Source organism: Hoplias malabaricus, chromosome X2 (assembly GCF_029633855.1).
Source record: "Hoplias malabaricus isolate fHopMal1 chromosome X2, fHopMal1.hap1, whole genome shotgun sequence".
Lineage (NCBI taxonomy): Eukaryota > Metazoa > Chordata > Actinopteri > Characiformes > Erythrinidae > Hoplias > Hoplias malabaricus.
The window spans coordinates 8245637-8266492 of record NC_089819.1 but is presented as its reverse complement, the minus strand read 5'-3'; the positions used below and the strand labels follow the sequence as shown (position 1 = coordinate 8266492).

Here is a 20856-nt window from a genome sequence, read left to right as displayed (position 1 = left end):
AATATGTGCAGAACAGCTAAGAAGGAGCATTTGTCTTCGTGTGAGTCCAGAATTTTACAATGGCTGACTGGGTGGACATTGGTGCAGTTTGGGTGTGCCTAGGCCCACACAGTCCCACCCGTGACTACACCCCTGCATCAGTTTTGCACAGTACAGAGTACACCTTTGCACATATGTAGAGTCTCAAAAAATTATACAAACAATCAGTTTTCATTGAATATAAAGGGTAAACACCATTTAGAGAATTTATAATGTTTGGTTTACTTATTGTATTTAGTTTGAGTCTGTCTGATTGTATTTGAATAGGTTTGATTCAGTAGTTTTCTCTCCTGCCTAGCAACAGCCACAGCCAGTGTGGCTGGGCTGAAAGGAAAATGAGGTGAACTCACGCATCAAACACAGCTATTACCCTTAATAACTCTTTCATTAGACATTACTTCTCCCTGTAGAGGAGTCTCAACCTGAACACAGGGAAAAAGAGCCGAGGGCAGAACGTGATTCACCTCAAAAAAATTCTGCTCTTTCACTCTGTCTGAAAAATTTATTTGGGTGTAGATCTAAGATTAGTTTACACACTTTGTCCAATTTGATCTATTGTCAAATTCCTTCAAAGCAAATGATCTTGCTGATTGAGCCAGGCCTATGCCAAAATACAGCTGAAATATTTAAATATTAAATATATATTTTGTATTAAACATTCATATTATACCTTAGAAAACATTTGTTTTTATCTAAAGTAGTTCATAGACTATACCTCACTCTCTCACATTTAGCAGCCTGATGATTATCCACAAGGGGGATCTGTTAAGACAATTGTGTGAGCATGTTTTGTCCTTTGATGCTTTAATTTGGTCTCAGTCTTGTTATGCTGCTAAACACGTATCCCTAACTGATAAAATGCCAATTTCCTTATGGGTAAAGATTCCAAAAATATTAGTACATTCAAGAAAGTACACAGAAATGTCTTGTATCTTAATTTGTAACTTATTTTGTAGCAATGTTTTCAGAAAGTTAACTTTCTGAAGGGTCAAGATGTTTACAACATAAGACTTTGCTGTGCTTTTAATTTTGTTCTATACAATTTGAGTGGCGTTAGTCATCTGAACAATGATGACTGGAAAGTCACATATGCTCAGCAGATGTTTGAAGTTTACTTTGCCACTTCCTGAATGGCCACTTGTTTTGGTTAGTCTCATGCTGATAGGTGGGCGAGAGGTTGTGACCCATGTGTGGTGTTATGGAGGGGTCAACTTATTCATTCATAGTGTTTCCTTGTGGATGGATTATGGTGGTGAGTCAGTCAGCTTATAGTAAGTGTGGAAGAATGTTTAACTGTTAACTGTTCAGTGTTCATCTGAATTCATATGTTTCTCTTGAGAAACACGTCCACTATAGCACACACTGAAAATAACAAAGATTTTATCAAGTGCACTATTCCTTATTATGATTATTATAATTCATTCATTATCTGTAACCGCTTATCCAGTTCAGTGTCTCGGTGGGTTCAGAGCCTACCCGGAATCACTGGGCGCAAGGTGGGAACACACCCTGGAGGGTGCGCCAGTCAATCAATCAATCAAAAAGTTTTATATAGCGCTTTAATGTTGTCACAAAGCAGCTTTAAAGAATTAGTTTCAAAGCAGGTAGCAATGCAAATCAGAAAGCTCCATGTGAGCAAGCCAAAGGTGACAGTAGCAAGGAAAAACTCCCTCAAGGCTGGAGGAAGAAACCTCAGGAGGAACCAAGACTCACAAGGGGGGCCCATCCTCCTGGGAGCAAACTACTGATAGAAATGAACAGTATCACTAATCAAGTCTGTCACTATACTATAGTGTTTAGTGGGACTTTGTAGGAGAATGCTTTTCCCTCCACTGTAGTCTTATCAATCCTTGGAACTAGTAAGAGGCTAGTGTCCTGTGATCTTGGTGGTTCGTATTGCGTGATGATGTCTCGCAGATATTCAGGAGCAAGGCCATGCAGTGTTTTATACATTAGTAAAAGAATTATGTAATCAATACCGAATTTAAATGGAAGCGCTATGAAGGGCTGATTAGACTGGGCCTGATATTTTCAAATTTTCTGGTTTTAGTGAAGACCCTGGCTGCAGCATTTTGAATTAGCTGTACTTATGTTTCAGCTGATTTCTGTTGCTAATATATTATTTTTTTGGTGTGTACATATAGAAGCCATTAAAATATCCTGCTGTTCCTGTTCCAGTCCAATAGTGTTATAGAATTTTGTGTTTTCCTGAGAATAAAAATGGTAATGGGCTTAACACACCTGTGACTAATGAACCATTTGATGATTTTCATGCTCTAATGCTCCACTTTACCGCTTATGTACTTTTTACTAATAATGATCATTAACACAATTCTCTTTAGGAAGCAGAAACAACAGATTTTAATCTAATCAGTTGGGACTGAATAAGATCATCATTCTGATAAGATCACCATTTCCAATGCTAAGGGTCAGCTACACAAGTATAAATCCCACAGTATTGGGCCAGGGAGCAGTGGCTCTGTGTTCTCTGGAGTGATGGATCACCAACTGATACCTTTGGGATGATTCCGAGTGGTGTTTGTGATCCAGAACCAATCATCCAATATCTGTACCTGCTACCTACTAATGTTTAAGCGGTAGAATGCCATCAAGTCCTCACTGCAATGTTCCAACATCTAGTGTAAACATTTCCAGAACAATAGGGACTGTTATTGCATCAAAGAGGAACAAACTCCTGATTAATACCTCTTTTTTTTTTAAGAAGAACTGTTGAATGGGCAGTAAATCATGTACATAGTCTTGTAGGTTCAGTGTAAAATGATAGAATTTGGAAACTTAACAGATTATTCCAAAGATTAATCTTGGCTTTCAAAGGTGTGTCTTTGTTAAAAGGGAAGCAGGTGTAACAGGCTTCTGTACAGTACGTTCAGATGCAGTGGTGCAGATAATGTTCCAGAATTAGTTTGTGTACCATTTGCTGTTATTTTAATGCTATAATTATTATAGTGCTTTACTGGAACATTCTGTGATTGAACATGACATTAGTGTCTCTATGATCAAACATTTTCCAGAGCCCTCATTTCACTTAAAAATAATCACTTTCACCCACACCTTGTGTATAGCCTGTAAACAATAAACAACAAAAAGCATCAAGTCCTGGTTGACTCTGAACCATACAGATCATCTGGATCATCATTTTTGCTTTTGAGAAATGCAGTCTACTGAATAAAATACAATGTCTGTGACACAGAACTGAACCCTTAGTAGCCTGCAGCCATCACACCACTTATGATCTGCTAGTTCAGCTGAAAGTAATGAGTCTGCTAGCAAAGTATTTCAGATGTGTGAATGACAGCAAGCTGTTATATGTTGTGTTTTGACATTTTTATGAACATGCAAAGGTGAATTTATGTAATTTTACAATGTACAACAAAATTTGTCCGCATTAAACTTCCGTATTAAACCCATCTGTGACTGTGAACACAGGCGTTCACACACACACACACACACACACACACACACACACACAAATACAAACACACACACTAGCACACTGGGGCAGTGAACACACACTCAGGGGGACAGAAAGCCATTCCCAGCACCTGGGAGCAGTTGTGGGTTTAGATCACCTCAGTCATGGGTTAAGAACAGCGATAGTTCCTCACTCCCCCCCCAACCCCAATCTTCCTGACGGATATTGTAATCAAACCTGCTGCCTCTGTTCAGCAGGGAATATAATTAACTTCAGAGACAAGTCTTGGTTGACTGATTACATTTATATCAGAGAACACACTGCAGTATGAAGTGGAATAAAAGGCTGAAAAGCTGTGATTAACATGGCAATCTGGTGGGAACATATAAATCTGCTGATGCAGAAAATAATCAAATACAAACCCCATACATTTAATATGGTTCTATTCATTAAACTACTTGGGTGGTTTAGCCATAATGTTTTCCCTCACTAAGAGAACAAAAGCATATTTCTGTGAGCCTTTTCTGTGTCGATGAATAACATAGTCCTCTCTAATTAAAGCAAGTTTCAAAAAGCCAGTATTTGACATTGGGGTCATGGAGTTCAAGTTCATTATTGACACGTGAAGGTAACTAAGTGTGTGTCTGTGTGTGATGGAGAGAGAGTATTTAAAAAACTTTTTATTTGTCAATATTAGTGTGTATATGTATGTACAGGTGCTCGTCATAAAATTAGAATATCATTAAAAAGTTGATTTATTTCAGTGAAACTTGTATATTATACTCATTCATTACACATAGACTGATACATTTTTAAAGTGTTTATTTCTTTTAATTTGATGATTATAACTGACAACTAACGAAAACCTCAAATTCAGTATCTCAGAAAATTAGAGTATTACCTAAGATCAATACAAAAAAATGATTTTTAGAAACGCTGGCCCACTGAAAAGTATGAACATGAAAAGTATGAACATGTACAGCACTCATTACTTAGTTGGGGTTCCTTTTGCCTGAATTACTGCAGCAATGCGGCATGGCATGGAGTCGATCAGTCTGCGGCACTGCTCAGGTGTTATGAGAGCCCAGGTTGCTCTGATAGTGGCCCTCAGCTCTTCTGCATTGTTGGGTCTGGCGTATTGCATCTTCCTCTTCACAGTACCCCAAAGATTTTCTATGGAGTTAAGGTCAGGCGAGTTTGCTGGCCAATTAAGAACAGGGATACCATGGTCCTTAAACCAGGTACTGGTAGCTTTGGCATTGTGTGCAGGTGCCAAGTCCTGATGGAAAATGAAATCTGCATCTCCATAAAGTTGGTCAGCAGCAGGAAGCATGAAGTGCTCTAAATCTTCCTCGTAGACGGCTGCGTTGATCTTGGACCTAAGAAAACACAGTGGACCAACACCAGCAGACGACATGGCACCCCAAACCATCACAGACTGTGGAAACTTTACACTGGACCTCAAGCAATTTGGATTCTGTGCCTCTCCTCTCTTCCTCAAGACTCTGGGACCTTGATTTCCAAAGAAAATGCAACATTTACTTTCATCAGAGAACATAACCTTGGACCACTCAGCAGCAGTCCAGTCCTTTTTGTCTTTAGCCAGACGAGGCCCTTCTGACGCTGTCTCTTGTTCAAGAGTAGATTGACACAAGGAATGCGATGCTGAAACCCATGTCTTGCATACGTCTGTACGTGGTGGTTCTTGAAGCACTGACTCCAGCTCTAGTCCAGTCTTTGTGAATCTCCCCCACATTTTTGAATGGGTTTTTGTTTCACAATCCTCTCCAGCGTGTTGTTATCCCTATTGCTTGTACACGTTTTTCTACCAAATCTTTTCTTTCCCTTTGCCTCTCTATTAATGTGCTTGGACACAGAGCTCTGTGAACAGCCAGCCATTTTACCAATGATCTTTTGGGTCTTGCCATGCTTGTCTATAGTGTCAATGTTTGTCTATTGGACAAATGTCAAGTCAGCAGTCTTCCCCATGATTGTGTATCCTACAGAACTAGACTGAGAGACCATTTAAAGACCTTCGCAGGTGTTTTGAGTTAATTAGCTGATTTGAGTGTGGCACAAGGTGTCTTCGATATTGAACCTTTTCACAATATTCTAATTTTCTGAGATACTGAATTTGAGGTTTTCATTAGTTGACAGTTATAATCATCAAATTAAGAGAAAAAAACACTTGAAATATATCAATCTGTTTGTAATGAATGAGTATAATATACACGTTTCACTTTTTTAATGGAATTACTCAAATAAATCACCTTTTTCATTTCATGACCAGCACCTGTATATATGCAAATATTCTCTCTGTGTGTGTATTGCCATATTTCTGCTGTTGGTCTGTCTCTAAGGTTTTAAGATTGTTATTATATTTTCTAGAATGTGTGAGTGGAGGCCTGTGGCTCGGGTGGAGCGGGTTTTTTTGAACATTGTTCTCCACATCAGTTACTAGGATTCAGTGCATACACACACACACACCCACACCCACACACACACACACACACACACACACACACACACACACACACACAGAGTGAGGTGAACTGGAAAACACTGTGTCAAAAAAAGAACAGCTGAAAAAGACAAACAAGTGAATGAGCGGCTACAATTTCCCTACATTTACAATGCTTTAGTGTCCAAATTCACATTAAATATTTCAAGGCTTACTTATCGATTTTCCCTTCCACAATAAATGTCATTTAAGAGGCAGAACTTTGCTTCTTATTCACAACTTTCGTAGTCAAACATTTTGTTCCACCTTTTATGTGTGTTATATAGTGAGGCATTATTGCCAGCTTCTTGAATTCTCTGCTCCACCTTAAGAGCTGAAGCTAGCACTGTAGTGTGAAATTGTTAAAAATGTTATTCTAGTTTTTTAGTTTAAGTCACATAAACCAAATATATGTAATGTAACTAAACATTTACCTAAGTGAAAAGCAAAAATGGAAAGAGCCCCCTGCCATTTGTCCTGCAAGAACGTACTGTATAAACCACCTTAAAACTTTAGGCTAGACAAGGCTGGTGTAATTTTCCCTTCAACAATAAATGTCATTTTAGGAGGCAGATCCTTGTTTCTTATTCACAAGTTTCATATTCAAGCATTTATTTCCACCTTATATGAGTCTGTTTGAAAGTCTTATTTACGTTATTCTCCAGCTTCTTTTTGAATACTCCACTTTTTGAATTTCCACCTTAAACAGCTATGTGACGCTAAAGCTAGTGTTAGGTTTCAACAAAACTCATTCTGAAATACTTCTTATTTCCCATTTTTTTTCTTTTAAAACATCTACCTACGAGTGAAACACATATTTGCAGTGTACTACCAAGCTTGATTTCTCCATTCCACTTTAAATAGGTGATATATGAGAGGCTTTTCAAACACAATTCTTACTCCTTAATTTGTTTAAAACACACACCACAGAGAAACACATTTGAATTTGCCTCAATTTCTTTAAAACATACAAACAATGCTATTTACCTTCATATAAAACACACAACCTATGGCATTTACTCCTTTTAATCTATATATAGGCATCTGTACTTCTGTATTTTTTTTTTCAGAAATGATTAGCTGTTGCCTGTTCAGGAGAAAATTAGCCAGCTCTGGCTCTGTTCTGTAGTGTTGCTGCTTCTAAACTGCCTCCACCTTTCCCTTTCAAGCATTAGGCCAAAATTTTCTCTCATTTCACTGTCTCTGGTCTAGAGATTTTTAGAAGGGCAATGGGGCTTTTGGGGTCCGGTAAAATATAACATTAACCCTGTTCACTTGGTCACTTCATGACTTAAAAACACTATTTAGTTGACCTAGCAACGGTGGGTTTGGACTATAAAATAATTGGACAGATGGTGGGGATCACAGGCAGAACCTTGGCGGGCAGGATCACAGGAGCTCCGCTTAGGACTTGGCACTTCTCCAAGAGAATATACTGCTTCAGCAGTGGACATTTTATGACTAGGAATAGTAAATAACTTACTATTGCTCTTTTAAGTTACATTATCCTCCAATCAAATACAACAAATGAAATGAAATATAACTAAATGTACAGTACCAAATGAGAAATGTTTATTGCATACTTATTCCTTCCAAAGTTATTTCTGGCAGTCAGAGCAGGCAAACCACAGGGGCCTAGGAAGAGCTCTGCAGGTTTATGTCACGTTCCCCTTCATCCGCACCTGATGAATGGTAACCAATTACATTCTTTTTTCCTTGAAGGCACTGCCTTCATAACTATATAACCAGGCTCAGTTCCAGTTCACAAACCTAATTTTGAACAGTTTGCTGCATTTTTACCAACTAAAATAGAACTCAATAATAGAATAACTCAATAGAATAAACTAGAACTTGTGTTGAAAGTCTGTTCGCAGTGGAAACCAAAGAATAGTAGGAATAGTGCCACTGTTCAACAAAATCTGCTGGTGACGTATTCTGTGATGTATACTCTGTTCCATTGAAACTTTTGTAAACGTTGACTAGTTAGCTGAAAATCACAGGTTCTTGTAAGCCTGAACTGAACCAGTTTTGTTCGAAAAGCACACTAGTGAACTATTCAGAACTAGTAGTGATGCACGATGAATTTACTTCCAGAATGCCAAAAACTGCATGTGTAATTATATTCTACACATCTTTCTGCAGGATCAACACTCCATATCAACTTAACAAAAGTGAGTGGGGTTAAATTATTTAGGCTGAATGACTTGACTTAACCTACTCTATACTGTGTTGCTGGTAATCTGTAATTATGTTCATGGCTGTGACTTCAAAATGAATTTTTTTTTTGCTGATTAGACTGCTTTAATGAGGACTGAACGGTATGTATTTAGACCTCTACAATCTTTACATTACATATCAAACTCTTTTATTTATTAACAAAAAATGATTTGGTTTAGCTTTTCATTGTATAGGCCTTTTCATTTCATGAGATGCTTAGCAACATACATATAAATTTTAATAAAGAGACTTAATGGTCTCTTACACGTATTTTCAATCTCTTTATCTCTCTTCTTTTGGCTTTGTGTCTTTGTTGGTTTGATTCCTTCTATTTGCCATTATCAGACTTACATTTTCCTTCATCATTGTTTAATTCTCTCTCGTTCGCTCTCTCTCTCTCTCTCTCTCTCTCTCTCTATAGTAGGTTAACCTTGGTCACCACCTGTTTACAGCCACTCTTTGCAAACTCTTTCCCTGCCACCATGTAGTAGGCCAGTTCTCCCGCCAGTCTCTCCACGTGGGCAAGGTCAGGGTAAAATCCTTCATCCGTCATTTCCTCCAAGAAACACTGTACCACATGTTTCCTCTGTAGCAGAGCAAGTGGGATAATCTCCACCTCTGGCTCTGCCCACAGTGGGTGGAGTTTAGTCAGGGTTTGCCTCAGCATCCATTCGACCCCAGAGATAGAAGCGTTCTGTAAAACGTAAGCCGTGATTTCTTCTTCTCCCAGAGAGCTTAGGAAAACATAAACAACATTCAGAAATTCATTGGTCTGTTCAGGCCGAGTTAATTTCCGTAAAACATCCAGAACAGATGGATGCATCAGTTCCACTTCATCCAGAACAAAAACCGGGATTTGCTCATTCTCCTCAGCCCTGTTCACGACTTCTGTAACACGACGGACAAATTCTGAGGCACAGTTCTTTGGATTCTCCTTTAGGGGGCAGTGGTGCTTTGAGAAATACTGCACCACCAGGTGGTCACCCACCACTGAGCGAAAGTGTCGCACTAGCAGGCGTCCCAGGTGGCTCTTCCCAACACCTGGTGCGCCATGCAGGGACAGCGTTAGGGGGTGCTGGTGGGCATATGTGGACAGGTAGTCATTCAGGTGGTACATCAATGTCTCCAGTGCCTCTTGTTGTCCAAATACTTCTCTCTGCAATGTCCGCTCCAAACTGTCGAGGTCATACTTCTCCACGTGGTCATCCAGGTTCTCAATAGCGTTGTACACCTGGAGACAGAAGGGGATGCATGAGGAAAAGTAAAGAAAGAAGAAAGAAAGCCAGGGCATAACCAGTTATTTGTTATCTTTCATAATGATCCTTCTATGAGTTTCCATGAGTGTGATTGCATTAATTTTTTTTACAAAATTAACATAACCTGAACTAAAATAAACATTACTCAGCACTACCCTCTAGACATGCTATTATGAATTAATAATTAATAAAAGTGCTTTCTGATCTCTCTCATTATTCATACGTGGACTGTAAAATGGCATCGAATTTCACCACTGACCTGAAGGAAGACAACAACGACGAAAAGAAAGAGGAATGGCTTGGCTCGGCTACGCTCCTTATTTTTGGGCAAGTATTTCTTGCTGTCGCAGGGGAAAAGAACCCGGGATGCTCTCCTGCGTCCTTTACGACGATGGGGGCTGGCAGTCCGCTCTGGACGGGGTGAGGTAAGCTTTTCTGGGACTGAGATAGTCACACCATGTTCAGATCTCATTCGCTTTAAATATTTACTCCTTATCCTCACCATAGCCTTCAGCTGAAGAGGGAGAGCAGAGGGGGTACAGCTAGATGTGCTCGTCATCATTCCCTCTTGCCCCACTCTCTCTGCTTTCAAAATATCATTGTTCTTTCTGTCCATCTGTTCAGAACAAACAGAAAGAGAGAAAGACAGAGAGTGTTAGAAACAAATAATTGGCATTAGATTCATATCCTAGTATTAAAGGAGGAATCAGTCATCAGTTATGAAACCATTATCCTGATACACAGTGGCTTGGATACAGTGGTACTGTATTAAATCTTTTTTAGACATAACCAAATTTCATGCAATTTTATTTGTTTATGTAAAAATACAATTAATAGTTCATTCATTATCTGTAAGCACTTATCCAGTTTAGGGTCACGGTGGGTCCAGAGCCCACCTGGAATCATTGGGCACAAGACGGGAATACACCCTGGAGGGGGCACCAGTCCGTCACAGGGCAACACACACACTCACACCCACGGACAATTTCGAGTCGCCAATCCACATACCAACGTGTGTTTTTGGACTATATGAGGAAACCGGAGCACCCGGAGGAAACCCACGAGGACACGGGGAGAACACACCAACTACTCAGTCACCCAGAGCGGGAATCGAACCTACAACCTCCAGGTCCTTGGAACTGTGTGACTGCGATACTATCTGCTGCGCCATCGTGCCGCCCAAATTAATAATGACCATCAGTTTTACGTATTATACTATTGTATATAGGTTGTTAATTTTTAGTGGCATTTCCCCGACATGTTTATTGCCCTTACTATGGGTAAGACCATTTCTAATGCCCCTTACACACTTGCAAGGTAATGTTCCTTATTTAACCTGGAGAACCTTTATATGTAAATGCAAATACCTGCAAAATTCGTCCCAGACATTATGCAGAATTTATCCCGCAAACGTTCTAGTAAACACTTCGGGTAAAGTCAAAGTCAGCACATGTATGAACACAGCCGCTAATATTCAGGAATATTTCCTGCATGCGCTGCACAGGTGTGGCCCCACACCTAAATTATGTGGCATATTCCCGCTGTGAGTATGCATCTGACACATAAAATCTCCCACTATGTGCTGCATGTGTGAAAGGAACATCTCTGTGATACTCTGGAGTATCTCTAGACCAGAGGCGATTGCTCTAAGACTGCAAGGGAAGCTCATCTTCCCCTAAAATGTCAAAAAATAAGTGATCAAATATATACTGTTGTGTGTACATATCATTGAATAAATATGCACTACAACGCACTCAACTTTTGTTCAGAATCAGCTTTTTATCACTGGTAAAAATGCGGCTTTCCTCTCAATCATTCCCGCAGCTTCACAGTGTTTTAAACAGTGAGGACGCCGAGTGCCCAGAGTTCAATAGGGAAGCAGCGAAGTGCAGCAAAATGAGACGAGTCATTGGATAAATGCTGGGCTTTGTCCCGCCCATCGGATCCTCAGCGTCTCTGGGGGTCTATGGGGCAGTGGGCTGGCCCGAATGCTCAGCTTCTGCATGATGATTGGATGATTTGTCTGAGGCTGAATCCCTTTTTGATTGACAGCGAAATGAGCCAATCAGTGATCCTTTGTTGTAGCGATCCGTGGGAGCATTACATTTTCATTCTGTTCTGAGTTGAACCTGAGACTTTCTTAATCCTCTTAGCAGCATTTTCTTTGTTAAAAACGACTAGCGACAAATCGAGCTTCTATTTCTGGTGGGGTTTTTTTTTTGTAGCTGCTTATGTTTGGAGACTGACTTCTATCACTTTTTCTGACTTCTATCGCAGTTTCTGTCCAGCGGGTGCTGCTGAGCCCTTCCACCGTCACAAAGCACTCACAGGCGGACACACTTCACATGGGCCAAGGCCGTTTAAGCAGCCTAGCTCTGCTGGCCATTGAGAGGACACTAGTTAAGTCCCTGGAATAGACGCCTTGTTGGTACGACAGAGTCACAGATCATTTTCTTGAAAAGGAACTGAGGGTAGAATTTACGTATAAATAAACCGACACATTTTATGATGTAGGCCGAAACTGAGCTTCCCCTCCTTGAAAGACCAGCATCCGCCACTCCTCTAGAGATTCTCTGAAGTAAATGTGTGCAAAAGGCTTATTACAAATCTTAAATATTTCTATATTATATAATTCCGAAACATGGGGAAACAGTGACATTAATGGAGTGTTTTTGTATATGTGCCTGAGTGTTTTCTCATTTCATAGACAGCAAACAGAAGCTTAGCGTGACTGAGGTCCAAATATGACTTTAAGCATTGGCAAACATGAGATTAATTAGAGACTGTTATTGATTTTGGCAGCAACTTAGTGTCTGAGGGTTTTTTGGTATGCGTATATGTATTTGATGTTAACACGTGTGTATGCAGTAATTGCAAATTTACACCCTAGGCAAGACAAGTGGTTACTTATTTTTTTTAGTGACTTGACCCTAAAATTACCTATCTTTGTGTGAATATAATAAACCTTATTATAGGTTATTAACCACATTGTTGAAGTAAATGCTCCAGCCTTTCTAGATCTACAATTAAAATTTTCAAGAAACTGTTCTTTTTTATCTGTCTATAAAGGAAATGGTAAGTCTAAATCTAGCCACAACCCAGCAAACAAGCAACATACTGTTTGCTGGATATTTCCATGGGTTCAGCTGACATCACAGTGTAGACCAGATGCCATATTGACAACCATTACTCAAACATGAGAATAATATTTTATCTCTCTCTGCCCAAATAAATTCTCTCGTTTGGCTAATAGTTTAATAAAGAAGATCCCATTGTCTGAAAGGACATGAGGGATGATTGTGAGTTTTTTCCATGTCATAGCAAAGCCTAGGCCAAATTTCTCCCTAAAAATAACGGTTTGTGGACATACGTAGTTCATTCATTCATTCATTCATTCATTATCTGTAACCGCTTATCCAGTTCAGGGTCGCGGTGGGTCCAGAGCCTTCCTGGAATCATTGGGCGCACGGCAGGAATACACCCTGGAGGGGGCGCCAGTCCTTCACAGGGCAACACAGACACACACACACACACATTCACTCACACACTCACACCTACGGACAATTTTGAGTCACCAATCCACCTACCAACGTGTGTTTTTGGACTGTGGGAGGAAACCGGAGAACCAGGAGGAAACCCACGCGGACACGGGGAGAACACACCAACTCCTCACAGACAGTCACCCGGAGCGGGAATCGAACCCACAACCTCCAGGCCCCTGGAGCTGTGTGACTGCGACACTACCTGCTGCGTCACCGTGCTGCCCACATACGTAGTTGTATGTTGAAAAATAATATTTATTGAGCTATTTATTTCATGTGTCCCTGTCGTTAGTGGAAATTAGCGCCTGATAATTATCTGGGTGCAGTATTAGTTTTATGATGTTCACTATGTAGTGATGTACACTATTTTTGGACATGGCCCTACCCAATAAACAATTAGCTGTTGATTCAACGTTGAAATAACGTAATGACTGTCGTCTAATCAACGTTCTCTTAAGGTTGAAAATGAAAGTTGAAAAAAGACGTCCAAACACAGACATTGAAAAGACAAATATTAGACGTATTTTGGACGTCCATTGACGTTATTAATTGGTCCCGAAAAAAAATTACTTGTATACAAAGCGTTTTGGACGTCCACAGACGTTATCGATTGATCACAACTTAACTAACTTATTAAGATGGATTTTGGACGTCCATTGACGTTTAAAATATGTCCTTGACGAACAGACTACTTTTAGACCTATTTTGAACGTCCAGGGACGTTCCTTGTTTACTGGGTAGGTCCTCTACTGACGGACACAGACAAACAGAGCTTCATAGTTTTGTTTCTTTCATTTTAACATCTAAATGATTACCAAAAGTTTTGACAGAAACAATAAACAATAATTTAAATATCACAGTTTATTAGGAGCTATAACACTGTAACACAGTTATAATGAGTAGGTCCCCAATATGATGGCTTCTCTATACTGTTATGTCAACTGTAACCCATAGGTGTATACACACACACACACACACACACACAGTAGTGATCAGTGATAGAAAATGTTAAAATGTTTTTGTCAAATCAAGATAGCTGTTATGACACTTTACAAAATGTGCCATCTTGTTCAAAAATGGCATTCATGTGTATTTTCTTATTCATGAAAACAAATTTTTTATAACTTTTTATATGGTTGTGTATGGAATCAAAGGATGCTTTGTGCTGCTTGTTTTGTGTAATAAAACCTTCCCCCAACATTCCATTCAACCCGCACATCTCTGACCCTATCAAAAACACAGATAACTGTGTGTATATCAGCCCTGGAATCTTAAAGTGCTATGGGATATTGTTGTTTTGATGCTGGACTGTGGCATTTTGTCTGTACATTGACTGTTTTTTTTTTTGTTTGTTTTTTTATATTTACATTCTGTGTGGGTGGCTTACAGAAAACAAATTAGTTTCTGACATTTACTTTCAGTGTTTCATTATGCTCCATTACAACTTATCTTTCTCTATTTATAACATAAATAAATAGAGAAAGATAAGTCGTAATACATACCACTTGGCCACATTATCAGGAAACCCTTTCTTGCTGGTGTAAAGTTAGCAACTGTAGGTCATACTGTAGGTGAAAGTTGGTGTTCTCCATACTCGAGATTTTACTCCTTCATCACCTGTCAGTTTCTGAGTAACAGTGCTACAGTGGTATGATGGATCCCAATAATGTCTGGACAACAGCACTGATGTACAAACCCCATTTCCAAAAAAAAAAACACTTGGAAAAACATAATGCAATTATGTGCAAATAATTTAAAGCCTATATTTCATTGAGAATAGTACAAAAAAACATTTTAAATATTGAAACTGATAAAGCTGGTAAGGTTATTTGAAAAAAAAAAATGAATACAGCACGCGAATACAACACTGCTCTCAGATGAAATACAATCCCTGTTTTGCATTTTGCATTTGCAAACAAATTTTAGTTCGTTAGTAAATGTTAGTTTGGAAAAGCAATGACGTATGAATTGTATTTCACATTGTCCTATTGCGGTGATTGCTTTTCAATTTGGCACTAATTCCTCTACATACCACTGGGGCTGGCTGACGGGTGGCAGTTTGCTGACACTGGTGCTAGTAGTTGCTGTTTCGGCCAGGAAGCGCAGCCTTATGCTGGTGCAGTGGAACATTTGTCTGATGCTGCTACGGTTACTGTTTCAAATCATTTTTTGGTAGCATTATACGCGTCTTTTGTAGCTCTGCCCTTTTGAGATGTGTTGTTGGCAAAAAAATAACAATATCATTTCTCAGCTTCAACATTAAAAAATGTTGTCTTTGTACAATTTTTATTTAAATATAGGGTTTAAATGAGATGCGCGCAATTACATTCTGATCTGGCGAAGCATCCAAAAAGAAAAAGGGAGAGAGCAACAGAGAGACAAGACAGTCACAGAGAGAGAGAGAGGTGTTTGTGTTTTTTTTTTAACTCAAAGTTTGCATAGCTATCTTTTCCTCCGGCAGACCCATTCAACAGGAAGTCCGGTCGAACATCTCTCTCTCTCTCTCTCTTTCTCTCTCTCCCTCTTCTTTCTCTCTCTCTCGCTCACACACACACACACACACACCTGCTCTTTTTCTCTCTCTTTCTCACCTGCTATCTCTCTCTCACACTCTCATCCACTCTGGGCCTATGCAAAGCTCAAGGATGCAAATGCCTCTGCAGAAGATAAGCAGATAAAAATGAGGATGAAGAGAGGTAATTAATTTGGTATATATTATGTGATATAGATAGTGTCTTGGAAACCTGTATTTATTTATTTATTTTTGTTTTGTTTTGGGTTTTTTTTTGTGTGTGTAGAAACAACTGAAGACCTTGAACACACTTCTGAAATGAAGCTTTAGTTCAACTTTAAAACTGTTAAGAGTCTTTACAATTCTGAGATGATTTTACACTAGATATTAGAACATTCACTGCTCAACAGCCCAGAATGTTTATACCACTTTGGCAGACTCTTGGCAACGAACATGATGACCTGAGGCTGAGGTCCAGTTGCTCTAGAATGGCCCGTTTGATTCAGTGTCCACAATGGGTGCAGCTTACAGGCATTAAAAGGTTTGTTTTCAAACTTTCAGACATACAGTCTATCTTTTGGATGTGGTATATTGGTAAGCAGACATCAGCAGCGTGTTCAGATCCATGTATTAATGATTTTTAGAGACAAACTCACTTTCAATCACATTGTTTACATCTTAACACTTTTAATTGTGCAGAGAATGAGAAGAAATCAAATGATCTTAGAAAATGTAGGTGTTCAATATTTAAATTGCTCGCTCTTGAGAATGATCATGAGGGAATAGATCTATATGGGGATAGATTTAATTTCTAAGGCCTAAACAACCCTAGGAAAAGACAAAGCAAATGCAAGGAAATGTAAGAGGGAAAAAAAAGATCTACTACCTTTAAAAGTCTCCTCCCTCTTTCCTTCTCTCTCTCTCCTCCTCCAGATCCTTCCATTCAGTCACTGAGTACTATGATGATGATGATGGTGAAGACATTCATACACACTCAACTAATGTCATTTCACTCAAACTGTACACTGTCTCTCTATTTATCTCTCTCCCGTTTTCTACTCTTTGTCCACATGAGCTCCACCTCCCTGTATTTCTCTCTCTCTCTCTCTCTCGCTCTCTCTCTCTGTATTTCTTATTTGATTTCCTTGATGATGCAGTTACCACTTGTCAAAACTGCACTTTCAAACCATTGCTGTAAGTTTAAAGGTACATTTACACCTTTAGTAATGTACATGTGCCACACACATTTGTCTGATGGTGTATTGTCTATATAGTGTAAATGTGGAAAATCATGTTTGTTTGTTGGTTTGTTTCAAATTGTGCCCACAATTTTCAATGGACTAAAGCTATTTTGGCTGAAACCCATCATCAAGAACTCACCTCCATGTGCACTTCTAAGAATCTCCCTCCTCTTGTTCCTGATGCTCTATTGAGTAGTTATACGTGGGCATGTGTTTACATAATGCTAAGTGGTGGGTGGACACACACATGGGTCTGTGTGTCTGGGTTTTTCCTGTGTTTGTCGCGGTCTACTTCACTAATCTCTTCATTAAAGGGCTTTTATTCTGGAGGAACAAATACCAGAGCGGTGACCGCCATTCCTCAAGGGGAAAAAAAAACAATTAAAATTTGGACAGAAGGACAGGGGCTGGGTGTGGACGATAACTAATCAATAACTAATTTCTACTTGTCCCTTCGTTAGGATTAATTAGCATTGTCCCCATCCAAACGTGAGGTCAGCCTTTCACGTCCATGTGGATGCCACAAAGAGTTGACTGCAATTGGTCAGTGTGTGTTAACATTTGGTGCTAAAGGAGATGCTATATTAAACTGATAATGTACCCAAAAGGGTATCCACATTATTTTCAGCACTCTTAGGGTAGAGATGTACTTGCTGTTAACTACAATTATGCTTGCTCATCATGGCTGCCTCGCATATCCTACTTCTGTTTGGTGCATCAGTTGTGCACATCCTCAGAAAATAAACACTGCATGTAAGCAAGGTGCCGCACACATGTAAATGGTACGGGGCAAAGCAGGTGATCAACAGCATTACAATGGCAGAAAGTTTAGGAGAAGAGCCAAGTCCGCGAATATCAGTGTCTTGCTCTGGTCTGCCCACTAGTGGAAGCCTCCAGTTACAAGCTTAGCAAATAGGGTAGATATATATTTGCTGTTTGGCCATGCGTTTGTGTAGGCAACCATCTGTGTCGAGAAAATACCTGTTCACATACATGTCTATGTGCTACAGTTACAGGTGCAGACGTTTGTCAACACAAACGCTTGGCCAAACATCAAGTATATCTCTCCCCTTAGATACCTCTTAGATAGAGGTGAATTCAACTGCTAATTTGCAGCAGCATGTGTGTTACACTTTTCACAATTAATTTGCAGTTACTGGATTAAATATCCTGGAGCTCCCCTGTGTTTTATTTTCATCCAGAACAGCAGTGTCTTTCTCACTCCTTTAAGGAAAATCATGGTCTGAATTATCTATATATGCAAGTTTTATATTATAAATATATATATTGCTTACATTTTTTAAGTAAACTCACCTATGATAATGAATACTAATATGCACAGAAGCTGGAAATATGTAGCTTGACAAAATTGGCATAATGCTGAGTTATAAATTAGTACGCATATTTGAACATTCATTCATTAATTCATCCGTTGTCTATAACTGCTCATTCTGTTCAGGGTCGCAGTGGGTACCCAGAATCACCAGGCGCAAAGTGGGAGCACACCCTGGAGAGAGTGCCAGTCCTACATTCATTCATTCATTCATTGTCTGTAAGCGTTTATCCAGTTCAGGGTCGTGGTAGGTCTGGAGCCTACCCGGAATCACTGGGTGTAAGGTAGGAACACACCCTGGAAGGGGCACATGGACACTTTTGAGTCGCCAATCCATCTACCAATGTGTGTTTTTGGACCGTGGGAGGAAACAGGAGCACCCGGAGGAAACCCATGTGGACACGGGGAGAAAAAACAAAACTCCTCACAGTCACCCGGAGTGGGTCCCTGGAGCTGTGTGACTGCAACACTATCTGCTGCACCACCGTGCCGCCCCAAGTCCTTCATATTTGAGCAAAATTTTAAAATAAAGTTACTATACTGAGGTAGCTAATGACTCGGCATTTGCATAATGCTACAACCACAATTCCAATGAAGTTGGGACGTTGTGTAAACAACTTCATTGGAATTGGGGTTGTAATTCATTTGCAGTCATAATTTAATTTGGACAAACTAACTTCATAGCTTATTTAGAAAAATATAACTTTAGTAACCAGCATTCATAATTAATAAAATTAGGAAATAATCATTATTTACAATTCTTGTGCAAATTAGCATTCGCAGTACACATGTAAAAAAGCTGATGCTAGCTCATGCTGAAAGGAATTGAGACTGTATTGTATATTTAAGTAATGTTTTTAAATAATGTTGTGTTCTAAGTTCTATAAAGCTTTACACATTTTTATCCCAACTACAGGAGTGTGGACAAGTAGCGCCCATATCTAGGGGTCGCTCAAGGACTGGAATCGAATAAAGCTAACTCTTATATGTTACAGAAACAAATGCCAGAACACGTCCAATTTAGTGGGGTCCTGAAGGACTGGGTCTGGGAACCAACGTCAGTTAGAAACTTTTTAATTACAGCAGGAAAATAAACACAGAGCAGCTCTAAACATTCATTCATACAGTAAATGTTCTTCAACTCTCCTGCCAAAGCCTCCTGCTGTGAGAACCAGATAATTTCCCCAACAATGGAGCAGAGGCCACTGTCCTGACCGCTCAACTGTACACACACACACACACACAGAGTTTTATAAACATACAAATCGCAAACCTTAGTGAGATTTTAGTTCATCAGTATTCAAATGGTCAATTTCCAAACATTCTGGTATTTTGTAGATTGTTTTAACTGATGAAAACTTAATAACTGCATGCACAAAAGACCTTTCATTGCTGTGCAGTAGCCAACTATTTTGCAATATTTGAGTGAAAAATTACAAAGTATTTAATTTAAAATGAATGTTGATCAAACCTCTGAACCTTGTATGAGTGTTAATTCTAGCACTGGCGCTGAACCAACTCTGAGGAGAACACTAACAGCTAATTCTATTACTTTGGCTACCTACATGTTTGGAGGAGAACACTAATATTCTGTCATCCAACAAGAATGGAGGAAAACAATAACTGCTAATTATGTCCAATCAGCTCAAAAAATTTGAAGAGGAACACAAAATGCTTGTTGTGCCACTCTGAGTCTCAGAACTGCTCTTGGAACTTTAATGTCAAATTCTATTTTCAGGACTAAAGGTCTCTCCTTTAAAAAAAAAAAAAAAAAAAAAGTCAGGGGTCAGGGGTCGTGTATAAATGGAAATGACCAGTAAGACGTTATGTAAAGACTTTGGAGTCCTTCTAGTGCCTAAAGTTGTTCTGTAATTTCTATGTGTGTGTGTGTGTGTGTGTGTTTGTGTGTATGTGTGTGTGTGTGTGTGCGTGTGTTTGTGAATCGGTCTGTGTTGAGATGTGTGTGTTTTGGGTCTGGATGTGTATATGTCACTCCTCACTCACCATAGCAACCCCCATTTGTATTAAGGAAGCTACAGACAAATTAATCATGCCTAGAGAGCCACCAGTACACACACACACACACACACAAACACACACTCACTCACTGTATGGGGCGGAAGTGAGTAAGAGGGCATGCTGTTTGTTGTTAGTAATAAGTGTACAGGTGTGTGTGTGTGGGATGTGATGAGAGGTCACTTTTACTGAACTGTTACACACACGCACGCACGCACACACACACACACACACACACACGGGGAACTTCACTACTTAATTTTTTTTTACAAATATTCACTTCAAAATAATAGTAGAGACAAATGTATTTACTTTATCAATTTTTCAATATTTCAAACGTTTTTGTCTCGGACTTCAAATACAATTTTTCACCCATTTGTCACAAATTTGGAGGAATATTTACAATCATTGTACTGCTGATTGACTTACTCCTGACATAGTTTCAGATTTCTGGCTGGTGCCCTGAGCTTTTGTATCAGCATATCTAAATAATAACCCTTTTTCATCATGCCTTCTATCTTCTTTAGTATATCAGTCCCTCTCTCTGCAAAACATCATGCTTCCACCCCCATGTTTCACAATTGCGATGGAGATCCCGGGATTAAAGATCTCACCCTTTTTCTTTTTGCCCTCAAACAGCAGCAAACATGGGGGACGAGGGAGTGAAAAAGAGTGTTGTTCTTTTTTTAGATTTATTTGAACCTTTAGGTACATTTTGTACAGCCTTGGGAATCAATTTACACCTAGTGTCAACCCAAGTTTCTTAT

General features: G+C 39.4%; 1 protein-coding gene across 1 annotated transcript; it reads right to left on the bottom strand.

The window, feature by feature from the left end:
- Positions 1-8172: 8172 nt before the first annotated feature.
- On the bottom strand, positions 8173-16512 carry LOC136677476 (torsin-4A-like). Its single transcript, XM_066655031.1, has 3 exons — positions 16386-16512; positions 9705-10061; positions 8173-9420 (listed from the first exon to the last, which is right to left on the bottom strand). Exons 1-3 carry the CDS (start codon positions 16440-16442, stop codon positions 8605-8607), a joined length of 1230 nt encoding a protein of 409 aa, XP_066511128.1. The 5' UTR covers positions 16443-16512; the 3' UTR covers positions 8173-8604.
- Between the last annotated feature and the right edge of the window lie 4344 nt (positions 16513-20856).

Excerpts from the sequence above, each read along its gene's own strand:
- LOC136677476 (XM_066655031.1), bottom strand. The coding sequence starts at position 16,442 with ATGGAAGGATCTGGAGGAGGAGAGAGAGAGAAGGAAAGAGGGAGGAGA. Across the intron at positions 10,062-16,385 it reads GAGGGAGGAGACTTTTAAAG|ATGGACAGAAAGAACAATGA; the intron begins GTAGTAGATCTT and ends TGTTCTGAACAG. Across the intron at positions 9,421-9,704 it reads TCGTTGTTGTCTTCCTTCAG|GTGTACAACGCTATTGAGAA; the intron begins GTCAGTGGTGAA and ends TTCTGTCTCCAG.